General features: G+C 30.4%; 1 protein-coding gene across 1 annotated transcript; it reads right to left on the bottom strand.

Moving 5' to 3' along the window:
- Positions 1–204: 204 nt before the first annotated feature.
- LOC135958676 (protein TsetseEP-like) lies at positions 205–3,133 on the bottom strand. The gene is made up of 2 exons (XM_065509566.1): positions 3,124–3,133; positions 205–572 (listed from the first exon to the last, which is right to left on the bottom strand). Exons 1-2 carry the CDS (start codon positions 3,131–3,133, stop codon positions 205–207), a joined length of 378 nt encoding a protein of 125 aa, XP_065365638.1.
- Between the last annotated feature and the right edge of the window lie 8,732 nt (positions 3,134–11,865).

Raw genomic sequence — 11,865 nt, 5'->3', positions numbered from 1 at the left:
CTTGTTCAGGTTCTTGTTCAAGTTCTTGTTCAGGTTCTTGTTCAGGTTCTTGTTCAGGTTCTTGTCCAGGTTCTTGTTCAGCTTCTTGTTCAGGTTCTTGTTCAGCTTCTAGTTCAGGTTCTTGTTCAAGTTCGGGTTCTAGTTCAGGTTCTAGTTTGAGTTCTAGTTCAAGTTCATCTTCCACTTCAGGTTCTAGTTCAGATTCTAGTTTTCTAGTTCGGGTTCTAGTTCAGGTTCTAGTTCAGGATCTAGTTCAGGTTTTTGTTCATGTTCTTGTTCTTGTTCAGGTTCTTGTTCAAGTTCTTGTTCAAGTTCTTGTTCAGGTTCTTCTTCAAGTTCTTGTTCAGGTTCAGCTCCTTGTTCAGGTTTTTTTTCAGGTTCTAGTTCAGGTTCTAGTTCAAGTTCGGGTTCTAGTTCAGTTTCTAGTTCGAGTTCTAGTTCAAGTTTATCTTCCACTTCAGGTTCTTGTTCAGGTTCTAGTTCAGGTTCTAGTTCAATTTCACCTTCCACTTCAGGTTCTTGTTCTTGTTCAGGTCCTTGTTCAGGTTCCTGTTCAGGTTCTTGTTCAGGTTCTTGTTAAGGTTCTTATTAAGATTCAGGTTCTTGTTCAGGTTCTTGTTCAGGTTCCTGTTCAGGTTCTTGTTCAGGTTCTTGTTCAGGTTCTTGTTCAGATTCTTGTTCAGGTTCTTGTTCAGGTTCTTGTTCAGGTTCTTGTTCAGGTTCAGGTTCTTGTTCAGGTTCAGGTTCTTGTTCAGGTTCTTGTTCTGTTCTAGTTCTGTTCTAGTTCTGTTCTAGTTCTGTTCTAGTTCTGTTCTAGTTCTGTTCTAGTTCTGTTCTAGTTCTGTTCTAGTTCTGTTCTAGTTCTGTTCTAGTTCTGTTCTAGTTCTGTTCTAGTTCTGTTCTAGTTCTGTTCTAGTTCTGTTCTAGTTCTGTTCTAGTTCTGTTCTAGTTCTGTTCTAGTTCTGTTCTAGTTCTGTTCTAGTTCTGTTCTAGTTCTGTTCTAGTTCTGTTCTAGTTCTGTTCTAGTTCTGTTCTAGTTCTGTTCTAGTTCTGTTCTAGTTCTGTTCTAGTTCTGTTCTAGTTCTGTTCTAGTTCTGTTCTAGTTCTGTTCTAGTTCTGTTCTAGTTCTGTTCTAGTTCTGTTCTAGTTCTGTTCTAGTTCTGTTCTAGTTCTGTTCTAGTTCTGTTCTAGTTCTGTTCTAGTTCTGTTCTAGTTCTGTTCTAGTTCTGTTCTAGTTCTGTTCTAGTTCTGTTCTAGTTCTGTTCTAGTTCTGTTCTAGTTCTGTTCTAGTTCTGTTCTAGTTCTGTTCTAGTTCTGTTCTAGTTCTGTTCTAGTTCTGTTCTAGTTCTGTTCTAGTTCTGTTCTAGTTCTGTTCTAGTTCTGTTCTAGTTCTGTTCTAGTTCTGTTCTAGTTCTGTTCTAGTTCTGTTCTAGTTCTGTTCTAGTTCTGTTCTAGTTCTGTTCTAGTTCTGTTCTAGTTCTGTTCTAGTTCTGTTCTAGTTCTGTTCTAGTTCTGTTCTGTTCAAGTTCTGTTCTGTTCTGTTCTAGTTCTGTTCTGTTCTGTTCTGTTCTAGTTCTGTTCTGTTCTAGTTCTGTTCTAGTTCTGTTCTAGTTCTGTTCTAGTTCTGTTCTAGTTCTGTTCTAGTTCTGTTCTAGTTCTGTTCTAGTTCTGTTTTAGTTCTGTTCTAGTTCTGTTCTAGTTCTGTTCTAGTTCTGTTCTAGTTCTGTTCTAGTTCTGTTCTAGTTCTGTTCTAGTTCTGTTCTAGTTCTGTTCTAGTTCTGTTCTAGTTCTGTTCTAGTTCTGTTCTAGTTCTGTTCTAGTTCTGTTCTAGTTCTGTTCTAGTTCTGTTCTAGTTCTGTTCTAGTTCTGTTCTAGTTCTGTTCTAGTTCTGTTCTAGTTCTGTTCTAGTTCTGTTCTAGTTCTGTTCTAGTTCTAGTTCTAGTTCTGTTCTAGTTCTAGTTCTAGTTCTGTTCTGTTCTAGTTCTGTTCTAGTTCTGTTCTAGTTCTGTTCTAGTTCTGTTCTAGTTCTGTTCTAGTTCTGTTCTAGTTCTGTTCTAGTTCTGTTCTAGTTCTGTTCTAGTTCTGTTCTAGTTCTGTTCTAGTTCTGTTCTAGTTCTGTTCTAGTTCTGTTCTAGTTCTGTTCTAGTTCTGTTCTAGTTCTGTTCTAGTTCTGTTCTAGTTCTGTTCTAGTTCTGTTCTAGTTCTGTTCTAGTTCTGTTCTAGTTCTGTTCTAGTTCTGTTCTAGTTCTGTTCTAGTTCTGTTCTAGTTCTGTTCTAGTTCTGTTCTGTTCTAGTTCTGTTCTAGTTCTGTTCTAGTTCTGTTCTAGTTCTGTTCTAGTTCTAGTTCTGTTCTAGTTCTGTTCTAGTTCTGTTCTAGTTCTGTTCTAGTTCTGTTCTAGTTCTGTTCTAGTTCTGTTCTAGTTCTGTTCTAGTTCTGTTCTAGTTCTGTTCTAGTTCTGTTCTAGTTCTGTTCTAGTTCTGTTCTAGTTCTGTTCTAGTTCTGTTCTAGTTCTGTTCTAGTTCTGTTCTAGTTCTGTTCTAGTTCTGTTCTAGTTCTGTTCTAGTTCTGTTCTAGTTCTGTTCTAGTTCTGTTCTAGTTCTGTTCTAGTTCTGTTCTAGTTCTGTTCTAGTTCTGTTCTAGTTCTGTTCTAGTTCTGTTCTAGTTCTGTTCTAGTTCTGTTCTAGTTCTGTTCTAGTTCTGTTCTAGTTCTGTTCTAGTTCTGTTCTAGTTCTGTTCTAGTTCTGTTCTAGTTCTGTTCTAGTTCTGTTCTAGTTCTGTTCTAGTTCTGTTCTAGTTCTGTTCTAGTTCTGTTCTAGTTCTGTTCTAGTTCTGTTCTAGTTCTGTTCTAGTTCTGTTCTAGTTCTGTTCTAGTTCTGTTCTAGTTCTGTTCTAGTTCTGTTCTAGTTCTGTTCTAGTTCTGTTCTAGTTCTGTTCTAGTTCTGTTCTAGTTCTGTTCTAGTTCTGTTCTAGTTCTGTTCTAGTTCTGTTCTAGTTCTGTTCTAGTTCTGTTGAAGTTAAAGGACTGCCTTATAACATCTTTAAGGTTCGAAATCATCCTAAATAAGGACATCACTGAAGATTTGTATCTAATGACCACTCACAATATTTTATCATATTATTACCTCCTTTCATTTCAAACGAATTGAGACCATAAGAAAGAGAGAGCAAAAAGATGTAAAAAAAAATCACACAATAAAATTGTGGGTGTTACAAGGAAGACATACAACAGAAGCAACAAAAAAAAAAGAATAAAAAGAAATCAAGTGCGGTTAATATTTAAGTGTATGCATGAATACAGCCAACGACAAACGAGGAAGGATAACAATTTAAGTATTTGTTAATGACAGCTGAGTGACAAGAAAATTATACATCTTCATTTATAAAGCCAGAGTGTTGTATGATAATAATGAGCTATCATTAAAATATATATATAAGAAAAGCATAAGGGAAGAAAATTTGCAATTTATTAAATTTATTTATGAGTTTATAGATTTTCTATGTAATTTATTTGTAATAAGTTTAATTCATACGACCCCTTTTTTGCTGCAAATAATAATATTAGCATTTCTTGCAAGAATTTGTATGATATTTTATTGCTTTTTGTTAAATGTAGAGGTATGTTTGTATGTATGAATTTCAGTTTTAAGTTTTCGCCAACTATTAAAACACTTGCAGCAATGTACGTCATTTTCACAAAACAATGAATCTACTATACGAAGCGTATAATATTGAAATGTGTAGAAGAACAAAAAAAATAAAAACGCAGCAATAACAAATATGTAGTACCTGGCTGTAGTAGAGAATTCTAAATTTAATAGGGTTTTTTGTTGTTTTCTTTTTTACTAGTTGTTGTCAACGTCAAACTCGTGTGAAACAATAAAATTCAATTAACTTTTCACACAATATAACAACAGAACAACAAAAAAAGGAAAGGAACTTATTACAATTTCTATAGAGCAAAATAAGCTAAAGGGTAAAATAACTGTGTAACAGCAAGAAAAATACTAATTGTGAGTGTAGTTTATGGTTAGGAAGCCTAAAAATATGCAATGGTTTTTGTTAAAGTGTTTTATAAAGAGCAAATAAACAGTAATGGTTATGAGAGAGAGGGAATAAAAAAGGGTTTCATGGAGTTTTCAAACTAAAAAGTTTTTTCAAAGAAAATTAATTTGAATGTAAGGTTAGCTAAGGAAGAAATACCTGTTGAAATGATATAGAAACTCTGTATTAGGTAAGAAAATTCCTGGAAGAAACTCCCCAAAAAAAGTTTTCCTATTAATATATTTTACTTTTAATTCAAGTTAACCATAAAGGTTTAAATAAAGTTATTTTTCCTAGAAATTTCTAGGTTTATAAAGTATTTGTATTGTTTTTCGTAACATAGTTTTAGGAAAACTTTGTCATACTCATGTTTTCTATATTATTTTTGACTTGTTTATATTCTACATAAGGAATTGTATTGATTATAAAGTTAGGAACAAGTTTTATTAGCCAAAAACATGCAATTGTTAGGTTAAGAAATCAATGAAATGAAAATAAAACCCTTAGCTTTTAAAAAATATTATTTTTGAAATATTTTCAGAGTATAAATTCTATAAATTAAAGGGAAATCAATTTTATGATATAAAATTAAAAAAAAAAACTTAGCAATAAGCTCAAGAACACAAAAATAGCAGGTTGGTAAGAGTACTGAACTGGCATTTTCCATACAAATTAAATTTTCCAACTGACAGTTGACCAAATGTCGCTATGTTGTCATCAGGCTTCTTTTTTAACTGCATAGGTACTTAATAGAGATCTCTCTCCTAAACAGCTGTTTACGATAACAAAAGTTTAGTTATTAGTTTCTTTTAAAAATTATACAATTTTCTGTACTACCTCCTAACAAAACTTTAAAAGTTGCTTTATAATATTCAAATCTTTAAAACATGTGTACCATAATTCATCCTCAAACCACTCTAATATTTTCCTAAATCTATACCTACTCCCTCTAACTTTTCAATAGGTTTATTTAAAAACCATAAATTAAAAAATTTAAATATCTATTAACTGTTTCATTTTATATTGTTAGCAACGCCAGCTAGTCTATTACCTAAAACGGAAAAGATTAATTTATTGATAAGATTAGAGAAATGGGTAAATAAAATTGCATCGCGCCATGTTGATTTAAATATTAATTTGTTAAAAAATAAATAATATGTATTATAGGGTAAACAATAACTATCGTAACGTGTGAAAACTTTATAGATAAACTACTAATTAAAAAATAACTTTTAAACTAAAATAAAAAAATCTACCCAAAAATTATAAACCAGTAGAAGTAAAACAGTATTCGCCTATAGCGAATCTTATATAGTTTGATAAAGATTGAAAAGATCTTGTGGTGAAAAAAAGAATTTTGTGTGAAAAAATTGTTTTTTATGTTGTTTTATGATTCGTTCAAAAATTCTTTGAAATGTCTATCATTAGATATCCATATTGTTGATTTCAACACACAGACAAACATTGTTATATCGCATCTGCTGTCTACTAGGATTCCGAATATAGATATTTTATGTGATTGCAAATGAAAAATGTAGAAATTAGAAATCGAGAGGACAAACTTATATAAAGTTTTGTCATGAGTGTCAAGAGATAAAATTATCAGATATACCTAGTAACCATTTATTAGGAGTCGTAATTCAGCTCTGGGTTGAGAAAGTGCTCGCGCGTCATTGCCATAATCGCTTAAGGGTAATCATGTCTTCCCTTTTCGCTGCCTTCGAGGATTGTGAGGCTTTTTGCATTGACCACATGCTTAATTTTTGGTTAAAATAAAATTAATTAATATAAATAAAAATATATTTTGTAATGCAAAACTCGTATTGAAGGACTGGTGGAGTACCAAACAAAAGTCAAATTGGATATATAACTCAAGAGTTTAGCTCAGTATAACGTTATACCCCTCGTGACCAGCCGAATAGTTCTCCCATCCCTTGCGAATGTCAAGAGATAAAATATTAAACTAAACTAACCATTTATTGCAACGTTATAACAAAATTGTTAGTGATTCAGCTCAGACAACTTTGTCCTGTCAACAAACGTCATTAATTGTTATGATAAATATCTGTCAAGTATAGAAAGGAGTAAAATACTTAATATAACAACCCTGGCTTAGTGCAATAACTCAGTTATATACAACCCTGCCAAGACAACCAATAAGAAAAGTAAAATGTAAACAAACGAAGATAATTTTAATTTCCAATTGCTTTAAAGAATAATGCATTTGTCTGTTAGGTCAACGAAATAAATTAAATAAAAACATTTTAAATATTATCGACGACTGCTAAAATTCAATATAATCGAACTAGTATTTTGCAAATAGCAATTGAAACCTAAAATCTACTAAAAGTGGTAATACGCTACAAAAAAAAATATTTAATTTCTCTATTAGGTTCTTATAAAAATAATGTAAATTTTAGCTGTTTAAATAGCAACAAAATATATTCAGCCTGCTTCAAATTTAAAAGAAAAAATAACATCCGACATAGTTCGCTAAATATTTTAGTCAAAATAAAAAGTCTACATCGGTATCAAATTGAAAAAGTTATTTATAATGTATTCCTCCATCAAAATGTAGATTTTTTTGTTAAAATTTTCATAATATTTGATATTTTGTATAAAATGTAATCAAAATCTTCCATATTATTTAAAATAAATGTCCTTGGGGCCAAATATGGCTTAAATTATACTCAACAACAATATTTTTAAAATTATCGAAATAGTTTTATACCAGTAAGGACCAAAGCCTCAAAAATTCATGCACTGGAACATTTTGTTGAAATTTGACTTTAATGCAAATGTAATTATATTTTAAACTTCAAAAACATATGGCTTAAATTTAGGTTTTCTTTTGACTGGAGAATTTTTTCTTTTGTTATAAAGTGTTACACAACTGTAATTCAATTGCTTGACTATAATTGAAAGCTTGAATTACACTTGCTTTCAACTTGAATTCCATTAAAAATTCTTATTGAGATAACTTTGCCAATAAATATTTTTAATGGAATTCAAGTTAATAGCAAGTTTAATTTATGTCTTGAATAATATAATTATTATATTTAAGATTATTTTAGATTTTAATTTGAGATTTTTTTGTTAGAAATGTAAATGAGTTTCATTTTAAACTTAGATTGTTATAAATATCTTATATTAATATATAATTTCTACATATTAAGGCTTTTGTTGCAGAATTTTATTAAAAAAAACTAATTTGTTTAATTATTACTGAAAAAACTAAGCCCTTCCTAAGCTTACTTCCCCTGATTAGAACAAATTTTTACAACAAAAAAAATGTAATTGAAATTTGCATACAAAAAAAAAAATTTTATAACAGTTAATAACCATCAGCAGCCATCTCTGTTGCACTAAGAACAATTACACAAAAAATAAGTGCATAACAGAAATGAAAAGAATTGTTTAAATCATAAAACACAAAACAAATTAACTTTCAATTAAATTTTTAACTTCTCACTAAAAAAAAATTTTCAACTAAACACAAGATCTACTAACAAATTGTAGATAGATTAAAAAAAGACCAACAGAATTTCTTAAGACGCAATAACAGCATAGGAAAAATTTTTTGGTAAAAAACGAACTAACGAAATACAGCAACGCTGGCATAATAAAAAGAAAACCTAGAAACACATTTTATACATAACAAAAAATTAGCTTATAAAATTATTATAAAACAAAAACTCTTTAATTATCTCTAAATATTAACCAATGTCCTTTAAATTTTAAAGAATATTAAACTAATTAATAGATTTTTTTTAAACAATTGTTTCAATTTTCACTTTGTTTCGTTTGCTCGATATATCTCATTTTTCTTCTAGTGTCTTTCTCTTTATTCCTTTTCCTTTCTTCTTTGCTATTGGTGACATACACTTGCTAAAAAAAAACACACAAGTGCCAAAGTCTAATTGCAACAGAGTTGTATTTTTGTTTAAGTTTATAACACATTTTCATTTAAAGCTTTATATAACTATCTCTTTCACTCCTACGAATTCACCTACTTAGTATAGAAATTTTTTTCTTTTCCTACAAAATCATACGTCTCTCTTAAAGCGTTTTTTTTCTTTCACTGTAAAAAATTTTCAAGGATATTTTTTGGCAAAAAAAAAAATTCTTATACATTCAGCATTATTAATTAAATAATTCATAGGATTTACTTAAGCTTTAACGCTCACCCACCAATACCACTTTTTTGCAATGTGTTTTTTATATAAAGACTTATTTTTGTTGTATTTTTGGCAAAAACCTGGCTTTAGATTTCATAATTTCTTTTAGTTTCCATCCGTTTGAAAATTATTTTTTTAACAATTTTTTCACACTTTTTATTACCACCACCGACGTTCAGCACTTTTTTAGTTAAACTTTTATAACAATTGCCTTATTTTACCTTACAACTTTGTCTAAATTCTAGCAATTTTTTTGTTATATTTTTTTTGCTTAATTTCAACACTATTTTTCCATTAAGACTTTTTACACCGTATACAATTTTTTAACTTTACAAATTTTAGCTATAAAAATTTTTTCACTTCTGTAATAAATTTTGTTGCTTCTTCTTCCTGGTTTTGTCAAGTTTTTCTTTTCGTTTTTTTTTATATATTATTCGATTTGTCACTTTAACGTTTGTTCGATTTTTTCTTCGATTTTTCTTTTATTCTACATTCCGTTTTTTTTAGTTTTAATAGCGGCTCTTTGTCTCACACTTTTTTACAGTATTGCTTTCTCACTCTCTTTCGTTGAGAGCTCTCTTTCAGCAATGTATATGTATTTTTTTCCTTTATATACATATACTCATCTATATGTGAAATTTTTTTTGTAGGCAGTAAAAATTGAAAAAAAGGCAGCCATCACCTTCTCGCACGTAGAAAAAAAATCTTTAGAAATTTTTCATTCTGTATGTTTCGTTAGAATAATCTTATTTTTGCGTTTGTGATTGAAAAAATCATTACCGTTTACTTTTTTGTAATCTGCGGGCTGTTGTCGTTTGTAGGCATTAATTAATTTGTTTATTTGTTATTGATTAAGCTTAGAAACACCAAATTTTCTGCAATATTTTATACTGGCGACGAACGATGGACGACGTTGTACAAAAATTATAACTTTTTTTCTTCTTTCCACTACCGCACTGGCACGCATACACTGATAGGATTTGATGTATAGGGTTGCAAAAGTATTTGGTTATAGAGTACTAAATACTGACTATTTTTGTCGGGTACTTGGTAACAAAAAGCAAATACTAAATGTTTTTAGGGGTTTTAGATATCTGTAAAATAGGCAAAATTCTGGAGACAAATATATATAGCTTGTAAAAAAGCTTTTAGCAAAATGATTTCAACAGATATCTTTCTTAATGTATAAAATAAACATTTTTTATTATTGAGTACTCACATGTTTTTTGAGTAATCAAAGTTATCTATATTTTGCATCTCTAGTTTGATGAAATACAGAATTCAGCTGAGCTTTTACCAGTGCTGCCATTTTTTTCCCTTCAAACCCGTTGAATAAAAAAAATCTGTCAAAAATCGCTTGAAAATAGAGATTTTGCGAAATTTGCAAAATTTTTTTTGTTTCTGAGATTTTTTTTTAAACAAAAAACTATTTTTTTTATTTATTTTTTTTTAATCTTGTTGAATTTAATTTGTTTTTATTATTATTATTATTGATTTTTTAAATTCATCTAGAGAAAGAGATGGTTGATTTTTTATTTATGATACGAAAAGCAATATTTTCAAATTCATACAAACCGGTCGGTGATCGAATTCAAAATATGATTTCGATCGATTTCACAATTTTTTTTTAAAATATTATTAATGTTGAGGAGTGAGTAAGTAATAAATAAGTAAGTGTAAATAAGTAAATAAAGTAATATGTCTTTAAAAAATATAAAAAAAGCCTGGGGTTAGTAATTAATTGAATGCGAATATTTATTTTACAGTGAGACAATCTTTTTTGAAATCAAATTTTTTTATAAAAATCAATTATTATTAATTAATATTAAATTAATTAATTCCATTTCAAAATATTAATTACAACATCCAGTAAGAATTAAAAATTTGATTTTTGTTTTTGTTTGTTTGTTATTTTGTAAAAAAGCTTGGTGTGGGTGGGTGTTTGTGATAAATAAAATTAATTAATAATAGTGAGTGGTGAAGGACTTGGAAGGACGACGAGACAGACAGACCTTTCAAATTCAACAACCAACGTAAAAAAAAAACTTTAAAAAAGCACATTGCATACTTTTAGGATGACGAATTTGCAATGACCTTGAAAAATTTGACATAACGGTATTTATTTGTGGTGAATTTAAAAAAAACTCACCACGATTTTTTTATTCACCACTATTTGTTATTCACCACGATTTTTATTCACCACGATTTTTATTCACCACTTTTTTTTCTCACCACAAAAAATAAAAAAAATTTTTTGTATTCCGGGGGAGATTTTTTTCCCCTGCCCGTTTTTTCCCTTCCTTCCTTCCTCCTCCCCCTCCTTCCACTGTCCGTGTCGTCTCTCTCTCTGCTGCTTTGGCGTTGTTGGTTGTTGTCTTCTTCTTTTCGTCACCGTAACTGTGTGCTCTCTGCCGCAGCACCCACCACCACCCACATTGCTTTTCCTAGAAAATCGGGTTCGTGGTTATGCGAACTTAAAAAAAAAGAATATGGGAATTTTTTTGAACAAAAATTTCGTTCGTTTTGTCAACACTAAAAAAGTGCTTCCAAATTTTTTAGTTTGCACAAAACAAACAACACAGAGTTGTTTTTTCTATCTGTTATAATAATAAATAAATAACAAGTGTCAAAATTATATTCACTTGTTTGTACTATGATAAAAAATAGTGGTGAAGGACTTGGAAGGACGACGGACGAGACAGGGAGACAAACAAACAAAAACAACCAACCACCAACCAACCTTTCAAATTCAACAACCAACGTAAAAAAAAACTTTAAAAAAAGCACATTGCATACTTTTAGGATGACGAATTTGCAAATGGACCTTGAAAAATTTGACATAACGGTATTTGTGGTGAATTTAAAAAAACTCACCACGATTTTTATTCACCACACTTTTTTTCTCAACTCACCACGATTTTTTTATTCACCACTATTTGTTATTCACCACGATTTTTATTCACCACTTTTTTTCTCAACTCACCACGATTTTTTTATTCACCACTATTTGTTATTCACCACGATTATTTTATTCACCACTATTTGTTATTCACCACGATTTTTATTCACCACACTTTTTTTCTCAACTCACCACGATTTTTTTATTCACCACTATTTGTTATTCACCACGATTTTTATTCACCACACTTTTTTTTCTCACCACAAAAAAATAAAAAAATCTTGTATGCCGGGCGAGATTTTTTCCCCTGCCCGGTTTTTCCCTTCCTTCCTTCCTCCCCCCCTCCATGCACTCTATTCTCTGTCCGTGTCTCTTCCTCTCTGCTGCTCTTTCTTCTTTCTTCTGTCTCTCTCTGTCACACCGTACTGTGTGGCCGCTCTCTGCCGCAGCATCACTAACACCCACCCACCCCACGTTGCTTTTCCTAGAAAATCGGGTTCGTGGTATTTATGCGAACTTTAAAAAAAAGAATATGGGAATTTTTTTGAACAAAAAAAAATATCGTTCGTTTTGTCAACACTAAAAAAGTGCTGCCAAATTTTTTAGTTTGCACAAACAAACACAGAGTTGTTTTTTTCTATCTGTTAATAACATTTGTCGAAATTTCACTGTTAATTTTTGACATTTTTCAAATTTGACTGGCTAAAAAAATATATGCAGCCGCCGGTGAGCGGCGGCGGTGCGGC

Source organism: Calliphora vicina, chromosome 4 (assembly GCF_958450345.1).
Source record: "Calliphora vicina chromosome 4, idCalVici1.1, whole genome shotgun sequence".
NCBI classification, from domain to species: domain Eukaryota; kingdom Metazoa; phylum Arthropoda; class Insecta; order Diptera; family Calliphoridae; genus Calliphora; species Calliphora vicina.
This window is presented reverse-complemented; position numbering and strand designations above follow the sequence as displayed.